The sequence below is a fragment of the Homarus americanus genome, unplaced genomic scaffold (assembly GCF_018991925.1).
Source record: "Homarus americanus isolate GMGI-L3 unplaced genomic scaffold, GMGI_Hamer_2.0 scaffold37032, whole genome shotgun sequence".
Taxonomy (NCBI): Eukaryota; Metazoa; Arthropoda; class Malacostraca; order Decapoda; family Nephropidae; genus Homarus; species Homarus americanus.
The window spans coordinates 6796756-6822682 of record NW_024731852.1 but is presented as its reverse complement, the minus strand read 5'-3'; the positions used below and the strand labels follow the sequence as shown (position 1 = coordinate 6822682).

The 25927-nt window shown below is 40.5% G+C and overlaps 1 protein-coding gene across 5 annotated transcripts in view; it reads right to left on the bottom strand.

Annotated features, from left to right (window-relative positions):
• LOC121867997 (armadillo repeat-containing protein 2-like) overlaps positions 1–13566 on the bottom strand; it is a 33408-nt gene extending 19842 nt beyond the window's left edge. For 2 of the 5 annotated variants that reach the window (XM_042368191.1, XM_042368193.1), the window contains exons 1-10: positions 13032–13566; positions 12500–12611; positions 12128–12200; positions 9320–9423; positions 9066–9149; positions 7192–7383; positions 5784–5958; positions 4141–4269; positions 3152–3327; positions 2243–2518 (exon numbers count right to left, since the gene is read on the bottom strand). In XM_042368191.1, coding sequence (XP_042224125.1) covers positions 2243–2518; positions 3152–3327; positions 4141–4269; positions 5784–5958; positions 7192–7383; positions 9066–9149; positions 9320–9423; positions 12128–12200; positions 12500–12611; positions 13032–13312 — 1602 coding nt within the window. In that variant the 5' untranslated portion in view covers positions 13313–13566. The remainder of the gene's footprint in view (positions 1–2242; positions 2519–3151; positions 3328–4140; positions 4270–5783; positions 5959–7191; positions 7384–9065; positions 9150–9319; positions 9424–12127; positions 12201–12499; positions 12612–13031) is intronic. The other 3 variants (XM_042368192.1, XM_042368194.1, XM_042368195.1) reach the window with 3 other exon arrangements.
• Positions 13567–25927: the final 12361 nt, after the last annotated feature.

Genomic DNA, 25927 nt, shown 5'->3' with positions numbered 1-25927 from the left:
GTCACTGGGTACCTTCTTTCTGATACGTTTGCGAGTTTGAGCTGCCTTGTAATCAACATCTGGAAGCATATCCTTTGTAGCTGCTTCATATCTTTCAAATTTATCTCGTGAAGTGCACAGTTGGTCAGCTAATGATCCATACAGATCTGCACATGTTTTTAAGTTCACATCCTCATTTTGTAGAACTTGGCTTACTCTATGAAAATTTTGCAAAATCTCATTCCAAAAATTCAACGTAAAAACGAATTCTAGCTCTTGCATCTTATTTGCAATATTATTTGCTTCTCTTCTTGTGTCTCCCTTTTGTGACTGGTCTTCGGCTATACATTCTAACGCTTCTAAAATTTTAAGGAAAGATTTCAAAATTGCTGCTGTTGCCATAGCATGCGCCTCCCATCTGGTATCAGAGAGGGATTTTAAGACACTTTCATTTCCAATACAACCTTTAAGAATTTTCCACCGGCTGGTTGAGGCTGAAAAAAAAGTATAGAGCAACTGCACTGTAGAGAAGAAATTAACAGCCTCTTGAGAGCAGTCAACAGCACGTCGGCCTACCAGATTTAGTGAATGAGCCGCACAGGGCACATATATAGCAAACTTGTTTGTTTCTAGAATTTTTTGCTGTATCCCCTTATAACGCCCAGACATGTTTGCAGCGTTGTCGTAAGATTGACCCCTACATTTTGAAAAGTTTAGCTTACAAACTTCATGTAAGTTCTGCAACACCTGATTTTGTTGTGCTGTATCCCCAAGATTAATGTATATCATTAACTTCTATAATTACTATTTATTATTATTATTGTATATATATGTATGTATTTTTTTCATTTAATGTGTGGGCAGTTTTGCACCATATGGTCCATGGTCCATGGTAAATCCGGCTATGGAAAATTTCTGTGGTGCCCCCCTTCCCTTGATGCCCTAAGCACGTGCTTATTTTGCTTAATGGTTAATCCAGCCCTGCCTAAGTTCTTATGTACAGTACATCTAAAATCACTTAATTTAGGACAAAAGAAGAAGTAGAATGACAAAATACAATAAATGAAAGTAAAAAATAAGTCATCAGGTACCAGGTACTGTAAATAAAATACTGTAAATTTCAAGTTTAACCCTGTTTGTAAGTCAGGGACCCCCTGTACTGTTTACGATAGTACGTGTATCCAGTAATTTGTTATTTACAATATACTGGACATGTACAATGAAAGACAAAGTCGTGTCGTGAAATTTGGTGAAAACATATGCCAAAGGGCTAAACTTTCGGTGCGCTCTGCCTTGTGGTAGGGGGTTCTCATAATGTTTCACGAGTTATATTTAATCTTGGGACAAAACCGCAACACGACTTTTGTCTTTGATTGTACAGTACAGTACAGTAGTGTTTGCATAAATAAATACAGTACTGTTCTGTTTAGATGAGGACACATTCACCTATGCCTGGAAAAATTCCATAGATGTGCAATTTTTGGGGGGTAGGAAAATTTGTCTCAATACCTGATAATCTCTCAAACCAAGAATTGTTCTGCACCAATTGTTCTGGCTAACGGGACATTGCTGTACAGTATTAGGGTATTTATTCAATCAAACATTAATTATTTATGGGCTCTCTACTTCTTGCAAATGTTTCCGGACACACAAAAAATATTCAGGGAGTTAGACATAACTAAACTCAAGATAAGATGCTATGTAAGTCTACCAAGGGATTTTTCAACTTATAAAAAAATCTTATTTCATTTTTTTTTTATGTATGCATCCAACAATCTTAATTTTATTTAGTGACTTAAGAAGTAAAATGTATTCAGTTGGTTTATAAGTGTCCTGTTTCTGATGACCTCCAGGTTCCTAAGATCTGTTTTCAAGGGTTTATACCTGTAGTACTAAGACATTTAGTAAGAGCACTAGTGTTGTAACATGAATGTATTCTTTTTGTGTCAAGTGTCTACTAAGGTCTTTTATTCAACTTAACTTTACTACAATACTGCAAATGTTTATAAACACTTATGCAAACATACACCTAAGAAATGTATGTGTGCTCGTGATACAGAACTATACTGTGCATTCATACAAATCCGTTACCATTCAGTACTACCCTTCATCAGTCCTCCTCTCTATCTCCCTTCCCTCTCATTCTATTTCTCTAGCTCCAATCTATCTCTTTTCTTCCTCCATCAACTTCTCTTTTCCTCTTCACACTTTTCTTTCTCTTCCAAATTCCTTCCCCCATCCCCCCTATGGATTTGTCACTCACATGATTAACAATCAGCTTCATGTGCAGCACCAGCAGCTCCAGGACCCCTCTGTTTAACAGCCTGGACACCAGCTGGGAGTTCATAGTGAGGAACTTGAGGGCACCATAGCCGTAGACACATGCCTCAGGCTGGTCAAGGGGGGGCACGCATGCCACAGCCTCTAACAGCAGATCAAGCAGATTTCCTTCCAAGAAGAGGGAGTCATTGGCATCATGGCGGGTCACCTTGAACACCAGCTTGCACACTGAGGTCAGGTTGCTGCCAGACACCTTCAGCTGTGGAGGATTTTTTTTCAATTAGACAAGGATTTGTTCATTGCTTGATAAATAAATAACAGTATAATGTATTTGGAACAGTAAATATACTGAACATTTAAAACATCACTAGATATCTCAAGGTAATATAAGCCCAAAACAGGGATCATTACTCAGATGAATAATGCAACAAATTCTGCCTAGATATTCATGATACAGCATGACACTGAATATCTAATTTCATACTTATCCATGAAGTCCTTCCCAACTTAATGAATTAAAACCAATTTCATTGAGAAGGACAGGTTGGGGTAACACTACCCCCTCACACATACCCTGTTGTGGTGGGACATTAACAAGGCTATGATTATGAAAAACAGAAGAATATATATAAAGCCAAATTAATATCTAAGAATCTTAAGTTAATAGTTATGTGAAAATATATGATGGCAAATTATAAAAAATTTAAGTAAAATAATATACTCTAATGTATATTATGCATCCCACGGTAACCTTACATACTGGTAACTCAGGATGAACTCACCCAAAGTAACCCTATCCAATCCTTGATGACCACTTCTTCACCATAAAAAGTACAGTGAATGACTCCTGACAACCCGAGAAGACCATAAAAAAATAAATAAATGCACTTACCGCTAGCATTACCCTGGCAATGTTGGCAAGGAGGGCTCCATGCTCTCGGTCTACCAGGCGGAACACTACCCTCAACACCTGTGACCTATAGCGGAAATGACGTCCTAGTAGTCCTCCAGCCTCCAGGCACCCATAAAGCTTGCCTACCAGCTCCCCTAGCACATCCTCGGCCACAGCTGAGAAAACAGGAAGAGGTTATATAACTGTAAAGGATTGGGAAGGTAAGTTTGAGAATGGGTAAGGTAAGATGAGGCCCCAGTATACTTTCAGCCTCCAGAAACCAGCTCTTCCTGCATCTTCTCTGCCACTGTCATAAGAGAGAAAGAAGCCAAAGTATTTTGAGACAAAAGCAAAGTCACTTATTCCTATATTTTGAATAAAGCTATGTCTGTACTCTAAAATTAAGGCTACAGGTATTTATGTACTCTAATTTGGACATTTTAATTAGGAGTTCCTCACTCCAAGCTTCAGGCATTATGTAAAAGTACAGTTCAATCCACTGCTACAGACTGCCACAGGATCTGAGAACCCCAGGAAGTTTAGCAAGTGAATCAATCCTTTGGAGGTCATTTAGAATTGCATATGTTCAATGAAGAAAACACTTTCTGAAGTCCCTTATTCCTCCTACCTTTTCTCTCAGTCGTTCTAATATCTATACAGTATATTCTTCATATACACTCTCCCATCAACCATCTACCCCCTTCTCTTATACTTAACTTCACTCTCTTCTATCTCTCACCTTCCCAACATCATCCTCCACTCTCTCTCCCTATCCTTCCCTCTCTTCTCACACTCACCCTGCCTCCTACCTATCCTATGTTCTCTCCTATCCTTCTGTTCTTCCCCCTCATTTTCTCTATCTCTCTATCACTCACATTCCTCTCTCTTGCACCATTTTCCTCATACTTTCCCTTTCCCATTCACATCTCATTCCAATGTCCCATCTACCCTACATTCCCTCTCCTGGCTACTCTTTCTCCCACACTCACCACAGCTAACTGCTCGGTTGATCTCGTCGAGGATGGGGGCAATCTTCTCTTCATAGTAAACAGTCTGGTCTACAGCAGACTCGCGGGGAACACTCGCAACTGAAGTCGTCTGTTCCACCTCTGCACTGTCTAAAATTCAAATTTTAATAGGTATATAAAATAGAACAGATGGTCTATTATGTACCATTCTGTTCATTTGGATACATATTATAAATTCAGGATATTGGTTCCAGATATCCCAATTGATAATAGAATCAGAACAAGGCGACAACATTAGAAAACCATTCAAAAAGCAATCCTGTTGGTTTTACCAATTAATCTGAGGAGTCGACTGATGTGGCAGGGTTAGCAATACTTTTTGTATTTGTTTGCTATTTTTTTAAGTCTGTGCATGAAGATTTTTTGTTGTGCCAATCCCTTAAAACTATTATAAAAGGCCAGGATATTTGAAGCGGAATCTCTGCACAAGTGTTTGTACTGATGGTGCAAAGGCTATAACAGGCACAATATAAGGTGTATTAGCTCTCATTATAAACGTTGTCCTCCAATGGAAGGCTGTTGTTTTCATCGAGAAACTCAAGGTTGTGCTTGATGAAGTCATCAAAGTACTGAAGTACATTTCATTAATGCTAGAACCCCTTAATTTGCAAGTGTTTACTGTTTTGTGTGAAGAGATGAATTCCTCTTATACTGCTTGTTATTACACACAGAGGTGCTTTGGCTGTTCTGCAGCAAAATAATTGTCAGTATGTATGAACTGAGACGAGATTAGACTATTTTGATGGAAAATTAATTTTATGTCATCCAGATTACTGGCTTAGGAAACTAGCCGATCTTACAGATATACTTTCAAAGTTAAATGAGCTGAACTTACCATTGCAGGGCCCAAATATCAATATTTTGAATATTCAAGACAAAACTAATCGTTCCTCAAGATCAATTTTGGGATCGATTGCTCAGAGAAAAATCACATTGAATGTTTTTCTAATTCTCATGACTTCTTGAATGAAAGGTTCTGGCAGTAGATGAGAATTCAACTGTCATATATTACAGAGAAGACAGGGTGTTTCTTTTTCATATTAAATTGTTAGAACAAAATTTTACTGGTACTAAATGTCTAGAGCCATTGTTTGTACCATTCATGTTTAGTATACAGTATATTGAGATACAGGATTATTGACCACAGATTCTAACTGAATACATTATCACTTCACCTGCTTAGTTGTAAATTTGTAATTGCATGTAGTCTACCATAATTCATCTCATGCATTGTAGAAAATGTAACTTACCAATTTTCATAAAGCCAAATTATGAAATGGAGAAGGTAAATTAACATCAGAATCTGAAATCTAAGTTACCACACAAATCTTTGAGAATCCAAAAAGACATACTGAATGAACAAGTGAAATTAAGAGTCCAAGTTAATGAATCTTATGGACCTCTTTAAGAACAGAGAAATGACCGACCTCCTTGTGAAGAGAATAAAGATCAGTAAAAGGATCAATTTTAATCTAGGAACGTAAGAAATCTTTGAGAATACATATGAATGTACTGTATGAATCTTTTTGAGAATCCAATTTAATACTGTATATAATATCTCTTGACAATCTAAACTAACTGTGAATATAAGTGTCATGGTTTACCAGACTCTGAGGGTGTGTTTGATGCTGGACCTTCAACAGCATGGCGCCAATCTCGATCCACCCCAGGACGCTTAGTGACGCTCTTCTTCCTCTCTGACCTCTTACCTCGAGATGTGAACTTGAACCCAATCTTTGTGGTTGGGTGAGGATCATCCAGAAAGCCCGCTATCCCCTGCTGAGGGTCATACGAGGTGATTAACAAAGTCTGGAAGCATTAGAAGTTTTAAAAATTGTATTGAATGGGTCAAGGAATGTTAGAACAGGTCAAAGAAATGTAGGAATGCCTACAGTTACTATTTAAGAGTCAGAAAGGGTGAGATGACCACAGAAAGTCAGAATGTCATCATCACTGATTTATGGACATTTTCCTCTATTGTGTGGTTTTTAGGAAATTGAAGAGGTCAGGAGAAATCAGGGGCAATATATGGTAAATATGGTAAAGAAAATTAAGGTCAGAAAAGATAGAACAAATGTGATTGAGAATAAAAAATAAGTAATGACACTTTATCAGTGTCCAGACATGGCAATAACAGAATTAGAAATATACAAGATACACTATATCCAGGAAATTTGTCATTAAATTTTCATCTTCCAAAAGAAAGATATAAAGAAATATAAAGCTGAATTAATAAAATATACATGCTGTACTAACAGAAATGAATTCACATTTCTAAGTTCTCATCCTCAAATATAATCAGTCATCATGTTATACCACCTGTCATAAATAGACAGACACATCATCATACTGTACTAGAGGGACAGTTAACACTTATGACTGTAGTTTTAAGCCATCATGTCTCAAAGTCATTATCAATGTAGGTAGCAGGCAGCTATCAAACAGGGAGGTACTACCGCCTGGGAAGATATTGCAAGCATAATGTGTTGTCTAATGGTGGATCCTGCTGCCATATGGCATCACAAAAATTGTGACCAAGTCCCAGGTTGCTGATCTGACATTCTGCCTAATTTACACACAGTTGCAAGGTTTCAATTATTTCTCTTACTAATGACAACACAACACACATAAATCATTTCTCACTATTGATTTTATTATTATTATTTTTTTTTTTTATTTTCACCCACCAGGCCCTCATGTGGGCCATTGACCTGTGCCCTGGTGGGCCAGTCCCCGTAAAACAAAAAGTTACTGCTTCCCTTTCTCCCTCCCTCCTGTCTCTCTACCTGCCTTCCTTCCTCACACCCTCCCTCCTCTCTCTCTACCTACCTTCCTTCCTCACACCCTCCCTCCTCTCTCTCTACCTACCTTCCTTCCTCACACCCTCCCTCCTCTCTCTCTACCTACCTTCCTTCCTCACACCCTCCTTCCTCTCTCTTTACCTCCCTCCTCTCCCTCTACCTCAATTCCTCACACCCTCCTTCCCCTCTCTCTACCTCCCTTCCTCCGCACCTGGACCTGCAGTAGTGGAGGTCTAGGTTCAGGCGGGGGTCTAGTAGTCTCTGGGTATGCTGAGGGCCGCAGATCCTTCTTGAGCCTTAGGGAGGACTCTAGGTCGCTCACCTCTAGATCATTGCTGTTGAGGAGCTGCTGGAACAACGGTGTGTTGGTGACGAGTTCTGGCTCACCTCCAGCCACACGAACCTGGGGGTCAAACTTGGATTAAAGAAGGTCAAATTCAGTTTTTGTATTTGGGAATTTGTGATTTGATTCAAATATACACATAATTGTGTATGTTTGTTTGTGTGTGAACATTTGTATGACTATCAGAATGAGAGGGAAAATGAGACTTGTGTATAAATGTACCGGTACATAATTTTCAGGTTCAGTGTAATGTAACAGTAGCTGGTAATTTGTACCGCTGTGAAAGTGTTTGTATGCTGCTCAGGAGAAAATCACCACAATAATACAACAACAGTACAGTACTGTACTTGTATTACAAAATTTCAAAATCCTTGTCATTTCTTGAAATTGCCAAAATTTAGTGACGAAATATAGTAAGAAAGCTATTACCTATACCTCATTTACCTGAGGGATTAGAATGCCTGCAGTTGCCTAACATATACTATAGATGGGCAAGAGATGACTTATAGAAGTCTATAAGTAACTCAGAGGAAATTACTCAGTCGTGTTTATACACTGGAATTAGCAGATGCCCATCCCGCTCGGACTGAGCGGGTCATTTGGTCCGAGCATACTCTCATGTCCACAGCACCCTGTCTGGTCCCCGAGGTATGCCAATTGATTGAAAAATGTAGGGCCACCAGACTGGTGCCTGCTCTACGGAACCTCAGTTACCCAGAGAGACTGGAGAGCCTGCAAATACCTAGCTTATACTACAGACGGGCGAGGGGCGACCTAATCGAAATGTATAAACATCTCAGGGGGCACTACTCGGTCGAATGTACATACCTGGAGCTGGCGGACGTCCGCCCCACAAGGGGTCACAGCTCAAGGTTGAAGAAGCCACAAGTCCAGAAAACTGTGAGGGCAAACTTTTTCGGAATCAGAATTGTGAACTCTTGGAACGATCTGCCAGACAGCGTTGTGACAGCACCGAGTGTGAGCTCATTCAAGGTCAGATTTGACCAACACTGGAGCAGGTTCCGATATATTCAGGAGCCAGTGCATGCCCAGTATTTGCCAACAGTGCGTATGAGAGACCTGACTGACCGCCCTTACGGCTAACGACCCGATCAGTGGCGAAGAGGGTAAAAGTAAAATAAAAAAGTGAGGGGTCCGGGGGACGGAGCCCCTCGGCTAAGGGGATAGTTAAGGTTAGGTTCTATACCAGATATCAAAGTGTAAAAAACCTTCTGCCCAAATTAACTGTTGTTTTGTAATATCGTCTCATTTGATATCTATTTTAAAATATTTGGTGATATCGAGTCTTAGTTATGAATACTCTAAAAAGTTTTGTCAACATCTTAAATGGGCGTTACAGTCAGTAGAAAACAATTTTCTCTATAATATCGCAATGTCAGTGACATTCAGGAAACAGTATATATTGTAACTGAATTACAATAAAAATGTTTTTTGACGTCTCAATCGTTTGACGGAGTGTGTGGAATAATTACCAGGAAAGGTAACCCCTCTGACTTTATAATTGTTTGGGCAGATCTTTATGTAGAAGTTGGCGGAGGTTTTCAAGCTAATTCATTGTTAAGTCGAGCCAATAATCACGAGCAGGACAAACCAGTTAAGATTCTGTAGTTGACATGGACGGTCCTGGTCGTATGTATAACAGTAAATTAACATGTTATACACGCGTGTGTGTGGCTGTACATGAAAAGGGATGCATGCGCGGGTGTTGCACTATTACAAACCTTCTTGATGTCGTCAGGGCGTGACTCTGGGCTGGGGCTGGAGTTATGTGACACTTCATCCTCCTTCTCTTCACTCTCCTGAGACTGAAAGGTCAACAGAAAGGTTACTCAGGGTTGAGCATGGTCCGTCAATTGCTTAAACCAATTCAGTCAGTCAAATTCAGTTAACAAAGAGACGGTCAACAAGGGTGAACCAATATTGTCTGATTTCACCCTTCGCGAAATAATATTCACCACCTGTGAGGGAAACTTACGGACAGGGTGTGTAGCGTGGCAATAGTGGAGCTCCGGGGCGGGGGGCCAAGACATTTCCTGGGTGTGCGGCCCACCTCTTCCCCCTCCTCTGTCTCCTCCGGCACTGTGGACCAAGTGAGACAGTTAAAACAATATATGTCTCCTCCGGCACTGTGGACCAAGTGAGACAGTTAAAACAATATAGAGTCATAGACTTCAGTAGAGAGACCTTCAGTCAACTTACAATTAGGAACTAAGCGCAGGGCAACAAAACTTTATTAAACAGATACATAGGTTTATTGACCACAAACATTTGCCAATTCCATAGTTACAAATATATAAGACATTAAATAAAACTGTCTAAGCTTTATGGTCCGCAAAGAATATAAACCAAAACCATAACATGTAAACGAAAAATAAAATCAAGAAAATGACTGACAAACTATAATACGCATCAAGTATGGCAACCTTGTTTACACCGACAAGTGATGTGCTCTAAGCATAGTTCAGTACAGCGCCGGATTTGGGATTTGTACAGTTCAGACGACAACTTAATTTTAGTAACACACCCATAAGACGTTGTGTTACAAAAGTAAAACTCCCTAAAAACATTTATTACCCGGCCTAGAATATAAGAAATTTATGTTTGCCTTAAACCTCTGAGTAAACAACCCACCCCAGGTTTATAACTACATACCGCTGAAAAACTAACTAACCAGTGGCATAATAAATATACACCTAAAGAAGAAGAATTGTTTTTATTTTATTTTTATATCTAAAGTTGGGTGCCCCTAAAATGTGGGGGATCCTGTTTGGCCACACTCTGAACACTTCTCAATCCGGCACTGCCTCAGTAACCATTGGAAGTTCAGACTAGACTAGAGAGGATACCAAACTCTAGATTCGAATGGATATGAAACTACAGGAGCACTAATTACGGCTTGACCCCAAATATAGTCCAGCCTGAAAGCTTACGTGTTGCCCCTACCTGTGTGGGAGGTATCTGATTTTCGGCATTGTCCTTATAAACAGAGGATTGCTTTGCGGCATCCACAATTTCCACTCACTCGCCCTGTCATACAGCAATATAACATACCATTTAGGTTTATGGAATGTATCATCACAAAAGTCTTTTGGTGTTTCGCGCAGAGCAACAAGTGTGTCAGTTATCTAGGTCATACGAGAACCGTGTCTCCCATGCTATCTTCTTATTAATGTAACTGAATATAAAAACTGTCACATCTGGTGAATGTATGAGAAGTAGGAAATGTCTTTGAACTCCTGTTTCATAGATTCCTTGCTATCTCGTGTGTTGCAAGGTTCCTCGCATTCTTGCCGGTTCCATATACCATCCACACTTGTAATGCTGGGAAATAATGAGCAACAGACATGCCAATACAACGACATCAGTGTTCACTGTGCGAATTGAGATTGATCGGTGGCCTGATTTAGTGGGTCCCTTATTTTTGACCTGACCTGACTAGTCACATCGCCCCCTTCTCTTAAGCTCCTCTACGTGTGTGTTGGTGTGGGGATTAGTGGATGACATCATTATGACCTGACCTCATGCTTAATAAGGTCACCCTGTATATTTAAGCCTCTCTCTGTCCATGTAATCCAGTTGCCTCTGAAGATGTCTTGAATAAAGACGAAAGCTAAGGTGCTCCGTTCTGTCCTTTTTCCCGTGTGATTTTTGCAAGATTTATCTTATCTACGTTTTCATTGTGGATCTACATGATATATATATATATATATATATATATATATATATATATATATATATATATATATATATATATATATATATATATTGTATCTGCTTCTTCCTGTGTACCTGGCAAAATGTGGACACCTCCAATTCGGGAAATTGCTGAATTGTGTAGATCCGTTTATCTTAATCTGAGGATAAACTGCTCATATAATCTGCCAAGAATGTGGATAATTCTGCTTTGTTGTCAGCCACCCTCAAGTGTCCTGACCAGATGTGTGGTATAATGGTAAAGCTTTCTTTTCGACTTTGGGCATCTGTTCCTCTTTTGTTTCGTGCTGTTAACTTACTGTAAGAGTTGGAAACTTAGGTAGGTACTGATCCCAAACATTGTTCAATCTCGGAATATAGTGAAGGTGTTGCATAATACAGGACCAGAAGATATTGCTGGGATATTATTAAATGTTTTACAGGAGGCAACGCATTCACTATGGCAGCTTCATCAAGGATCATCACTTCAGCTGGATGTGTTTCTGTTTGTAAGTTGTGAGGTCTGACTTTGTGCCTTTTACTCTGACTCTCCAGGTTTTCATGCAAAGTCTGGAAGCTTATAATTATACAATAGTAGAAACAGGTAGTAGTAATCTTTGGTAGATCTCCTTTCAGGTCGGCTGCCGAACAAAGACAGTTTATTCCGTGTGATCTCTTCAGATAGAGATGTACTTTACGTCTTGCTAATATTCGATCGTAGACGAATTCTTGATAGTGCTTTTGGCCCAGCTGTTGGGTGTTCCTCCAGGTACCTACCACAGCTGGTCTGTGATATCATGGTTACCATTATTATCTGAGAGATAACATACAAAAAAAAAGAAAAGAACATACAATTTCCTCAATTATATTATCTACAGATTTAACCTCACGGGTGAATGTAATTTGGACTCAAGCGAGAATATTTTGTCTATTAAGAAACCCTTAAGTAAAAGACAGGCATGAAGTTACCTTTTCTCTGTTTCACAATACTCTGTTTTACTGAATACAAACTGGTGAGCCAACAGACACACAGTTACAAAGGTCACGTAATCTTTTCCTGTTAGACATAGTCGTGAATTAATATACTCACGGTCAGAGAGAGAGAGGGCACGAAATTGGTGTCGTTGAACCCTCCTGGATGACACAAGGGCAGGTAACTTGCTCTGTGGGAGGCAGAAGGGAAGGTTAGTGAGGCTGATGGCAGAAGGATGGAAGTAAACTCACGTATGGACACACAAGCTCACTGAAGTGATATACGTACACAACACACTCACACACAGATACACAGCACACGCACGAACTGCCACAAACCCATAATTCATGTGCAAACACACAATCTCACATACCTATAAACAAAATTACACATGAAGACACTTTTACGTAAAATAATAACTCATATATGCATAACCAAAAGACATAAGGTTACCCACATATTAAAGCACATATTACAAGAAAAAAATACCTGCTCGGACTCGTCTGGCCTGATTTTGCCGGAGGCGATAGGCTGTAGTCTGGTGCCCGAGGCCGACGTTCGACCACTCACGTCATTACTGTCGAAGTGCAGCGGCGAGAGACTGTGGGAGACAAGCATGATAAACACTGGTTGGTTACACAGGGAGGCAATTAATGGGACAGACGCTGGATTTTTTTTTTTACCTTTCGGTGCCTGGTGATATGTACAGTAAATGCATTGGGTATATATGCAAGTATTTGGCAGAAGATAAAGTTTAAGGTCTGAATATATACACACGGGATATATCAGCAAATATATGGTATAACCCTTCCCATCCTCACTCCTTCCAATTAATTTTCCTCTCTCCCCCAGTCTCATGAAAGGACCTTAGAATGGCCACTCTTTTCGACACGTTCCTGAAGAATTAAAGAGTTCTTTCCGTCTGTCTGTCTCACACACACACACACTTCATCCTTATCCCCCTCCCCCTCTCTCTCTCTTCATCATCCCTATCTCTCCTCCTCTCTCTGTCGCCACTCACGTGAAGGAGCTGGGTGGACGTTCGCCCCGACTGGTGCCTGAAGAGCTGAAGAGTGTCCTCTCTCTCTCCCTGGGCGTGAAGGGACGTTTGGTCTGCACCGTCCGCACGCCCACCCTCTGGACGCTGGCACCGCCCACGATAGGAGATTCGCCAGTGCCACCCAGGGACGCCCGTGCCTCCCGGATGATCTGGGCGGACGTCTTGCGGGCGGGAGGGGCGTAGAAAGGGGATAGGACGTCGTGGGCGCCCACATCACGACGTCTCTCTATTGCTTGGCTCATAGTGTGGACGGACTAGCGTGGGGATGTAGGAGTAATAGTTTGGGACGTGGCCCTAGGGAGACTGTAGGCGCTGAAGGAGGATTATAGGCGTGGCTTTAGGGAGGATTATGGGCGTGGTTTTAGGGAGATTGTGGGCGTTGAGGGAGGATCGTGGGCGTGGACATAGATCTATAGGGATTATAAGTGTAAGGAGTGGTAGACATAGAGGAAAGCTGTGGGTGAGGCTCTAGGGAGGATTTTAGGCATGGGCGGGGGGGGGGATCTAAGGGGCTCGTATGCGTGGATTAAGAGTACCTGGAGGCTCTCTGAGGGCGTCACGGACTATAGTTTGTGAGTTCGGTGGGGCATAAGAACATGAAGCCAATTTAAGGTCACAGAGGCGGGGATGAAGATTCAAGTTACGGGGTTAGGATCGAAGGATATGGTTCTCGGGACTATGAACGTGTTTTGAGAATAAGAGACGTGGTTCTAAGATGGACACTGTGGTATGTTGTTTTAGAAGGATTGGTGATTAGGTTTACAGGGCTAGATGGTGTGTTTTAAAGGCAATTAACTGTGTGGTTAAGGAGCAATGAATTCTATCTTGGTAGCTGTAACAGACGTAGCTTAAGGGTAAGGGAAAAGGGTTAAGGGTAATGGAGGCGGTGTCAAGCCGATGTATCTCAGTTCACCATCAACACCTGCAAAAGAAAACGGACGATGTTATTCAAGTCAGCTCGGTTTTCCTCTAAGCGAAGAGTTTACGTTCTTCTAATACACTAACCAGCCAAGTGCAAGTGCATGTGTAAACAATGGTTACCTCTCGTGGTCATGGGAACAGTGTTTTCTCAGGCTTCTAGTTTCCTCCTGTCCTAACTCTGGACAATGAAATTCATAACAAGTAACTATGGGTAACTATGAATACAATAACTCCCCGAATGTCTAGTAAGTTGATGCAATGGTCACACTTGCACTTCGCTTATATTACCATCCACACTCATTCATGTTATGCTCCGTCGACCGTAAAACATAGATGCCTATAATGTTTCCACACTAACCTGGCCAGTAAGCCCCGCCCCTCGTCTATAGCCACAAATAGCTGATTAGTTCCCCTGGGCATGTTACCTTCCCCCGTACTACGTGTATATAAGCGCGTATTTATATCGACCTTTTATGATAAATGTTACAATTTTTCTAACATAGTTCAGATATTTAACATTATTTTAGATAATAACAGGTCTGCTTTCCAATTGTGAACACAATTTTGTTTGAATTTTCTATGAACCAAACAGCTATTAGTATAGAAGAGGGGTGTGGCTTACGGGCCAGGTTAGCGTGGAAAGGGTATAGTTCTTAAGTTTTCTCTTACATGTTATTAAGTCTCATTTTCTATATTGTCGGAAATTCTCTCATAGACGGTGTAAATTTAAAAATAAGATGTAACACGTATGAGTAGCCGTAAGATATACAGTTACACTACATATACATACTATTGGCTGAAGCATTTAAGATCCATCACGTGTATGTTGAAGGCTTCAACTGTATTTAAGTGTAGTGAAAACTATACTAAGTTACGAAGTGTTCTCAGCTGACAAAGCCTGAGAGAGTTCACTGACCCTGCCCTCCTGAAGTTACAACATAGAAGTTCACAACTGTATTGAAGTAATTGTCAATCTAGTATTTAAGAAACTCACTAATCTTGGGAGCAGAACCTGTAAATTTTACCAAATTTTCAATAAACAATCTTCATGAATTTTGTGCTATCATTATCATTGCAGTATTTACCTTTCTCTTTCCTATATATTTTTACCATTGAAATACAATAGAACCCACTAGTCTAGACCTCACTATGCTACCATAAATGTTTTAGAGGTTAAATATTATGTTATATTTTCTGATTAAAATCTGGGCGGTGGTGGTGGCCATACTGTAAATACTGAAGAACGTGCAGTAACAAAGGGTTCCCAGATAAACCCAAAGATCAGAATATAAAATAATAATATAAGAAAGGATAAGTAAGAGAAACGAAGAACACTAAGAGAACAAAAAAAAAATATACATAGATACTTAAAGAAATAAGCTAAAGATTAAAATGGGACAAATAAGTAATTAACCAGAAAATAAAGATACGAGTAACTTAGATAATTTAAGCCAGTCTCCTCCCCCCTCCTCCCCCTTACACTGATAAGTAGTGAACTAATAAATAAGGAAATATTCTCCCGATAAACCAACATGGCAACGTCACACTCGAGTACAAACCCCACTTTCCTTAAACTGACCAACTTAACTCACTTATTAAACCACAGCAACTTACACTCAAAACACTTACTTAACCACAATAGCTTACCTACCTAAAACAATTACTTAACCACAGCAACTGACACTTAAAACACTTACTGAACTATTGTGGTCGCTTACTAGGCAAATATACCGTGGTACCAGAACGTTCTTTTTGTTTTTTTATTGCGCCATGACAAGTACCACACTGGACTTAATTAACTTGTACAGGGTCTTTAGCATAATACATCATTCACAGGTATACATTGGACTTAAAACTGGTACAGGGTTTTTATCATTATACATCATTCATTGCCTTTGCTTCATCATACATGTATTTTTTTTTATCTTCACTCGAGTTGTTTGAAATTATAACAGATTTATTATGCTGGGGTCAATTACTGCATAATTTTGCAGCTGGAAAGATGAAAGAAGTGCTTTTTGGTTGGTCTCGTTCATTAGGTACACACGTGGCAAGGTATCCTATATCCAGCCTGTAGCATTCTGTGGAATTTATTACTTGTTGTTATGATGTATGTCTACGCATCAGTAACTAGTCTTTTAAGCGCCTGTTTCCCGAGGCGTATATAATATTTTACGACTCTTCAATAACTAAGGTCTTTAAACGCTTATTCTCCGGCGCGTTTATAATGTTTTACTACTCTTCAATAACACGATGGCGTTATTTTACACGAAGTTTTTTTTCAAAGGAGGAAAATATAGCAAATTTGCCATAAATAATATTTCATGACAACGGGTAAGTGAAATCGAGAGACTTCCTAGAAACACTTACTGATGTTATCTCAGTATGGTGTGTTCTTCACCAGTTATTTTACCGCATGATCAAGATGAAGAAAGTCCCGTGAAATTTACACCCAGCCCACCCACCGGTCGATCAGGTTCTTAGAACACCACACGAACACACGTGACTCACAAAGGATAATATACTATAGGCAGGCTTACATATTTTTTATTTCGTCTCCCCCCTTTAATTAGAGAAAATAAAAGCCAAAATCGAGGGGTAACTTAAAGTCTTCAAATCCCCAAACTCCTGTAAGTGAATTAGACATATAGATAAACATTTATTCGGTAAAATTGTCTTATAAGTTTCTACTGTATATAGACAATGCAGGTTTACATAGTACAAATAAATTGGTCACTTTATATACCTGAACCTAATATACAGAATAGTTCGAGTGCCCCCTCCCCAACTCCCGCCCTAAAAAAAATGATAAAAAAGTTAGGCCAGAATGCACTTGAGAAGGGATGGTGAAGATAAACAATCATCCCTCATAACTAAAATAACCCGGAGGAAAAAGTAACAAGGATTTCTGACATTAAATAAATAGGTCTGAGTTGATCTGGACTGGACCTTCAACTTTAAGACAGACTTGGATACAATGTTTTGACCTTTAATAAATATCGTCTCCCCTTGACCTTCAACTGCGACACAGATTAGAAAATATGGCAGACAGTCAGCACTACTTAGGTGACGACATACACCACTGGGAGGTAATGTCACAATATAAGTATCGTTATCTCCCAACTACGATAGCTAACTTGGATGAACGGCATTAAAAAAAGAAAGCATTTGGGGTATAGACAGAGAGTAAAAGACGTGGTTGAGAGTGGTGGTCGATAAGTGACCTACTTTCTCTGCTGCTGGGTCAGGTCTATATGACAACCAGTACCTCCCCTCCTCTCTCCCCACCCACCCTGTCACGTCCTGGGCCGAATATTCTGTTTCATCGACCGTGTGGACTGGAGAGGGCGGGCAGGTGGCATGCTTGGCGAAGGACAGCTTTGGGAACGTACTGCAACACACGCAGCTTGTCCTCTCTGATACGTACAACTTCCGACAAAATTCCCTAAACACTTGGTAAGAAGTGGCATTGTCTTGTGAGTTAACGGACTATGTTTCAACGAAAGGAATTTGGTTCGTAGGTGAATCCAATCCCACAATTCAAAAACTTAAGTAATTTTGATCTCAAGTTGGAAGAAAAGGTCGACCAGTACGCAAAAAAAAAACCCCGCCCAAAAAGAGAAATTACTAAGATAAGGTGAAAGTGGGCGGAAGAGAGGCTTAGAATTATGACTTTACGGAGGTGGAAGGAACAGTATAGTCAGGAGAGGAGGAATACCAGGGAAATATTATATTATTGGCGATGTAAAGGAGGTAGATGTTATATATTGGCGATGTAAAAGGAAAACGCTATATTTTGGCGAAGTACACAGACAATAGGCGGAAAATGCTTCTACAGTACAGTATATATTTTGGCGAAGTGCTGTACTATACATGGTGGAGCTTAATACCATGCACACAGGAATAAATGTTTGGATAATGTTTCATAATTATCAGCTCTCTCTTTCTCTCTCTCTCTCTCGTCTATCTATCTATCTTTCTATCTATCTATCTGTCTATCTCCCTTACTAACATTCACTCTTATTATCTGTCTTTTCAGTCACAAAACCCACCCATAGAATAGTTCAGTCTTGTTATTTTCAGAAGCATTATTATCTCACCTGGGTCTAATATCTCTCACCTGGGTCTAATATCTCTCACCTGGGTCTAATATCTCTCACCTGGGTCTAATATCTCTCACCTGGGTCTAATATCTCTCACCTGGGTTCTAATATCTCTCACCTGGGTCTAATATCTCTCACCTGGGTCTAATATCTCTCACCTGGGTCTAATATCTCTCACCTGGGTCTAATATCTCTCACCTGGGTCTAATATCTCTCACCTGGGTTCTAATATCTCTCACCTGGGTCTAATATCTCTCACCTGGGTCTAATATCTCTCACCAAGCTCTTAAGAGACACGTTACCTAATCTAGCCTTCACTAACCTTTGCTTCTTTCTTATACGGATCCGTTTAGTGAGTCCAAGGTGGTATTAACGGTATTACTTAGCGAGTTCATGATGGTATTAATGGCATTAGCGAGTTCATGTTGGTATTAATTGTATTTGCGAGTTCATGATGGTATTCATGGTATTTCTAACACGTGTAACCTTGTCGAAATACTAGCTGAAGCTTCGAGTGGTGTTAATAATGTAATGTGACCTTGTGAAGTAACTGCCTCTAGTGGTTAGTGTAAGCATTCCAGTGACATACCCGCTGTGGAATTCTGAATACGTCATTTTACTGTACTACGCATGTGCTGTGTGCATGTGTGTGTGTGTGTGTGTGTGTGTGTGTGCTAAATACTTACCATATATGCATCGATTACTCACCATGTGCGTCAACTCCTACTACCACGTGCGTCAACTATACTTACTATGTGCGCGTCAAATTTACGTTCATTTTCACTTAAATAAAAAAAAATTCAAGACGCCCAACAGAACCTGACGTAGAATAAAACGTAAATAGAGTCAACTTTAAGTGATTAAGTGCGTCTTGTCGTAAGTTTTTGAACGGACTTAAGTGCTTAATGCTGTTGAGAGCTAAATAAATAGGAGAATTGAACCTGTGCTTACTCTTGGTGATGTGTGTGAGAGAGTACATGTAGTATAGTAGTGTGAAAGTAGATAAGTAGTTGTGTGAAAGTAGATAAGTAGTAGTGTGAAAGTAGACTCAGTGTGATAGATGGCGTAGTGTGAAAGTAGTATGGAAATAGATTAGTTGAAGTAGTGTTAGTAGATGCAGTGTGTAAGCAGATCCAGTGTAGTAAATTTCAACATTGCCGTGGTGGAAGATGAACACCCTTGTAGAACACATCTATTGCCGCAGTGATAGATAGATAGATAGATAGACCAAGACATTAACAATTCGCATCTCTCTCCTTCACAGTATTGCCCAAACGAGGAAGAGGACTGAGGCCATTCCCAGACACCCAACAGTATAGGTAAACAAAAACCTTTATCCTTTCTCGTGATTATTGCAGACATTTAATTTAACCGACCTGATCATGTAACACTGGGACACCTTTTTTGTTGTTTTGAGGACGGATTGTGTTGTATCTATATAAAAATCAGATTATGTGAAGATTATAGTCCTTCACCCCAGCTTATTTCTTTTAGCTTTATCCTCTTCACCACTGATCGGCTCGTTAGCTGCTTGGGCGATCTGTCAAGTCTCTGTTACGCACTGTTGGCAAGTACTGGGCATGCACCGGCTCCTGAATGTATCTGAACCTGCTCCAGTGTTGGTCAAATCTGGTCTTGAAACAGCTCACACTCGGTGCCGTCACAACACTCCCTGGCAGGTTAGTCCAACTCCAAGAGTTCACAATTCTCACTCAAAAAAAGTTACCCCTCACTGTTTTCTGGACTTGCCGCTTCTTCAATCTTGAGCTGTGACCCCTTGTGAGGCGAGCGTCCGCCAGCTCCAGGTAAGGACACTTGACCGAGTAGTGCACTTTGAGATGTTTATACACCTCAATTAGGTCCCCCCCTTGCTCGTCTGTAGTATAATCTTTCAGGGTAACTGAAGTGCCGAAGTGCTGGCACCAGCCTGGTGACCCTCCATTGCCCTCCTTTGAACATTTTCAATTAACTGACAGTCCCTAGCATATCTAGGGGACCAGACGGGGCGACAGTACTCCAGACAGCACCTCACTCTTGAAGATCGTTACGAGGGACGGACCGTCTAGATATCTGAACGACCTTCTTAAAAGACCTAATAATTTAGTTGCCTGATTCACCTTCTTCTCGCAATGGCCCGAGAACTTTAGCTCATTGTCAACATACTCACCAAGGTCCTTTTCACATTCAGTCTCAATTAATGCAGTTTCTTCGTCCCGATGGGACATATGATACGCCTCCTTACCGTTGGTACGTCCCAAGTGCATCCTCTTACACTTCATGACATTGAATCTCAGCAGCCATTTCTTCGACCATCCTTGAAACTCACAGAGATCCTTCTAAAGTTCTTCACAGTCTGCTTGGTTCTTAATTTCCCGAAATAACTTGGCGTCATCTGCAAACATTTGTATGGAAGAGTGTACAGCTTCTGGCATGTCATTTATGAAGCAAACAAACAACAGCGGGCCCAATGCACTGCCCTGTGTGGTACCCCGCTTGTGACGGGTACATATGACGAGTCGTGCCATTAATCACCACACACTGCTTGCGATCATGGACAAAGTCCCCGATCCACGCGAGGACACTTCCCTGAATCCCGTACCCATCCAGTTTCATTTTCAGCCTTGGCAAAATCTAGGTATATGTTGTCAATATTACCACCTTGTTCCAGAATTTGGGTTCAAACATCCATTACCTTGAGTAATTGTGTTAGACAGGAGCTTCCCGGCATAAAACCGTATAGAGATGCCTTGATGCTTTCTGGGGGGGTTGGTTATGTTATGTTAGGGTGATTAATCGTAAGATGAAATAAGCTGTGAGTTAATCTTAAGATGACCCCAAGTAGTGTTAGAAACAAAAGTAATCGTACAGTCATATTTCTTAACTTGATACAGTGAAGTTAGACTGTATTACCATTACCTAGTCATAATTATTTCTTCACTTAAAACTGGCACACTTGCTAAGTGGGTAAATGGACGACGAAGATGACCTGGCCTAACTTAGCGTGTCAGTGTAGTCCAGGGTAAACACGTCACCTTGAGGAGTAACGATCGTGTACTTAGCGTTCCAATGTGTGCGTGTTTGCGTTCGTGAGGTTCTGGAGTCGTGCGCCGACATACGTACACAGTACTTGTGTTGACCACGCATGTTTACATGAATTAATTAGCATATACCAACCTTTTATTAAATACATCATAGTATATTATTATCTTATACTACTTCATGATTATATTAAGTATATGTTATTAGTTTTCTTACTGTATTTATACCAGTTACCAGGCAACTATTATTGGTAAGGCATCGTAGCGGTGAAAATAACACAAGTTCCCGGGTCAGTGTTAACAATTCAATGCTCTGGGGCTAACTTTAACTCCTAGTCCCCGCTAGTGCTATTCCTCCTACGAGTATTAATTTTTTGAGGGTATGTTTGTGTTTCTTATATTCAAACATTCCTTCGCTTTTACACCTTGAAGACCAGTGTACATGTGTCTTGATCTGGTACACACACACACACACACACACCTAGGTCCTGGACGAACAACAAGGTGTCTGTCTGTCCTCTTGACCGCATTAAGTCAGTCAGCCAAATACCCGCCTTCCCTGACTTAATAGTTAATGTATTTACCACGTGAGGAGAATTTTTATATCCCACATGAAGCATACTACCGCTGCCGTCGATCAATACTTGGTCATCCTTGTTTTGTGATCCTGCGATGATTTTCACTATTTTGCTCTGACCCTAAGTGCAGGATTTAGGGGCACCCAATTTTAGATATAGAAAATAAAATATAAAAAGCTGTATATATATATATTTTTTAGTTTATTTGAGTATGTCATTTGCTGGATTATTTTTCATTCGTATGTAGTTAACAACCTCGTGGGGGGAGGGGGGGTATATAAGGTAGGATACGCCGTTGTTTACTCAGAGGCTTGAGGTAAACATAAATTTCTCATATTCTAGGCCGGGTAATCAATGTATTTAGGAAGTTTTAATCTTATAACACAGTGGCTTGTAGTGGGGTGCTCAGGGCTCCCACACTGTATACCGCCGCGCACACCTAATTCCGGCGCTGGATCCAGGTATGTACATTGTTCACTAATTTTCTCTGATCTTTTCTTTCTTTTTTTCTGCATACTTATCTAACTTCCTGGCAACACCTAGTCTACCAGCAATATCTCTGACAACACGTAATCAGCCAGCAATGCACCTGACAACACCTATATCAGCAGTGTTCCTGAATACATCTAGTCTACCAGCAGTGTTCGTGACAACACCCTCAGCTGCACCATCCACACACCCAGTACTGTGCTGACCAACTACACCGAAAAATAGTATCACTGGCGGACAGCATCACAGACAGACGTACCCTCCCTCCCCCCCCTCCACCAACCAGCGTTTTGGTATATCACTGCCAGCCCCTGACCGAGCATTGTCACTCTACCATCATGCCTGCCAAGTTACTGAAGCAAGTTAAAGGTGTAGAAAGTTGACAAACGAACACGTAATGTAAAATGATGTTAATAGAGAGAAGAAAACAAAATTAAAAAAATAAATTTGACCTAAAAAAAGGAATATAGATTAAAACTTGACAAATAATAAGTCTTAGAGAATGAAAGTTGACCCCTCCTAAAAAAAAAAGCCGTCCAGAATGTTGTCTATTACGTAACCTGTCTCTTGTTTATTCATGACATAATGAGGCACTAATACATTTGCATCTGGGAACAAATAGTTGGCAGCCATCAACATTGTGACGGTAGTTGTCATTCACCCGTCTCTTTCTCCTCTTGCTTGCACTCCCACCAATTTAGGTACACCGAAAAAAAAATACCTGGAGATTACACACTCCAGTTTACCTCACCTGGTTATTAAACACCTAATACTAACCTAAACCTAACCCCAGTTAACATTCGGATGTTTAATCATTAGGTAAAATAAACTGGGGTGTCCAGTCTTCAAGGAATTCTTATCTCTTTTCCCCCCATTTGACTTACTGTGTAAGTTGAGAATAAAATGTTTTCGTTTACTATTTTCATGTTCCCGTCAAGAAAAAGCAGCCAAAATATTGTGCAATTACGAAGGTCATCCAACAGGGGGCGCCACACCAACCATTGTTTTTCCCGCCGACCTTCCCTCCCCTCCCTCCCACACGAAGGCAACCTACTAATTAAAAAACAAGAGAAAATATATGTAGCTACGTTACCAAGAACGTTAATATATATGCAGCTTTCATGTGGCGCAAAATATCTAATAATACGCTCACTCTCATACTGTAGATGGTCTTTGGTTTTTTATTTTTTCATCAGCATCTCGAAAACAAAAGCAGATATTTTTTTATTATTTGTCACGAAGAATAAGAAAAAAATATTTATCTTTAATTACGTTATTATGCCAGTCTGTCATTCCTCATTTTAATTTAAATATCTGGAAATTTTGTAGAATATTGTAGTATTTTTTCAGTATTTGTAGTATAATAAGTATTTTGTAGTATTTATTTATTTAGGTTCCCCGTTCAATATTTATATCAAAGGGTTAAACACTATGACTAAATAAGAACATTTTAGGCCAGCAGTTCCGAGATAGTTTAGTCGATAAAGGATGACATTTACCTGGTGGTTAGCGGCGCCAGCAGTGACCACCTCCACCCCACACATCCTGGTATACGGCCTGAAATTCCTCCACATTTTCGGGGGTTAAGAATTGTCAAAAGATTATTATAGTTTTACTTTCATTAAATTTTTGTTTATTACTTAATATTTTTGCGGGTCTAAATGTATTCTTGTATTTTCGTTTAATTTTTTGTGATCAATTATTCGTCTTTATTTTTCGTTATTTCCCTTTTTATTTATTTTTAACTGAATGATTTATTATTTATTTTTCGTTCATCTTTTTTTTTGCGACACCAAACAAACACACGGTACAGAATCGTCTTTCGCTCAATTCCTGATTTTATTTTCTCAATTCTTATATTATTTATTTATAACTACATCAATAAATCCTCTTTTGTTTCTCTCATCATTTCTTTATTATTTTAGCGATCCTAATTATCATAAGTCCTTTACGGCTGCCTGGGGATAACTCTTGAGACCGGCAGACAGACAACCCCTAAGAGACAGAGAGAATTAGTCACAGTGAGACGGCGACACACACACACACACACACACACACACACACACACACACACACACACACACACACACACACACGGTAACGTATAATGGATGTAGATTGTTGGTGATGGCCAGTGAAGGTCTCTCATTATTTAAATATCTGTCGATCTGTCTATCTATGCTTTTCTATCAGTCAATCAATCAATCTATCTATCTAGTTATGTACCCATTAATCTATCAATCTATCTATCTATCTATTTATGTACCCATCAATCGATCTATCTATCTATCTGCCAATTTATCGATTTGTCTATCTAACTTAAGCCTCCCCTCCCCACATAAAAACCTCCCTCACATTACAACCTAACCTAACCTCTCCTCCCCAACTTACAACCTCCCTTCCTCCCCCCACAACCCTCACCCTCCCTTTCCCTTCCTCTCTCTCCTCCCCCCACCCCTCCTTCCCCTCTCTCTCCTCCCCCCCACCCCTCCTCCCCCACCCTCCTCCTCCCACCCTCCTTCCTTCTCTCCTCCCACCTCTCCTCCCCCACCCCTCCTCCCCCACTCCTCTCTCTCTCTCCCCTCCTCCCCCCACCTCCTCCCTCCTCCCTCACCTTCTCTCTTCTCCCCCCCTCCTTCCCTCTCTCCTCCCCTTCCTCGAAAACATTAAAACTTCTTGTAGGTAAATCACTTCAATTCAATATTTAACTTCCTGGAAAATAATCCTCAGGTCAAGACAAACTTTCTTCATTACTGTGAGACATAACCAAGTTCCTCTGATCCATTACAAGGCGACGCGCTGAGCAATTCCCTTAAGAAACTCCAGGGTAAGGGTGAGGGGTGAGGGGTGAGAGGGGAGGTGAGGGGAGGTGAGGTGGAAGGTAAGGGCGAGGTGGAAGATGAGGGGTAAGGGCGGAGGTGAGGGTGAGGTGGAAGGTGAGGTGGGAGGTGAGGGTGAGGGGAGGGATAGGGTAAAGGGGAAGGTGAGGTGTGTGTAGTGTGAGTCAGACTGTCATTCATCTTCACCGGACTGTAACCCTCTTCTGTAACCCTCTTCTGTAACCCTCTTCTGTAACCCTCAGGTCTTATATACTGTGCTTCTCAATAATCACCAAAATCATCTGTACATCCACTTTGTATTGTATTCGTCGATCTTATATATTTATACTAAACATAGAGTATCACAGGCAGAAAATATCCCTTACCGCAAGCAGAAAATATCCCTCATAAACAGAAAATATCCCTTATCATAAACAGAAAATATCCCTTACCATAAAACAGAAAATATCCCTTACCGCAAGCAGAAAATATCACCTCAATATTAACGAAAACAGGAGTTGGATTACCGTAGAGTTTTATATAAAAAATAATCACCTCGAAACTATATATTATTTTTTTGTTGTTGAGACGAGACACCTTTATACCTCTACGGTGGCTGGGATAATTACAACACCATTTAGGGGGCGCTGTGAGCACGTAAGAGGGTTATAAACTGTAGCTCTGGGAGGGTTATAGGTGGTTACGGGAGCGATTACCAGAAGATATGACTACAGTAAATTAGGTGGTGGTGGTGGTGGTGGTATACACACGGGGCGGTATACACATAGGGTGGTATACACACGGGGCGGTATACACACGGGGCGGTATGAATGTATATAGCCGGATGGGATAAATAATGTACGTTTATATCTATTTTACTTCAGTTATATTCCTTATCTACTCTCATTC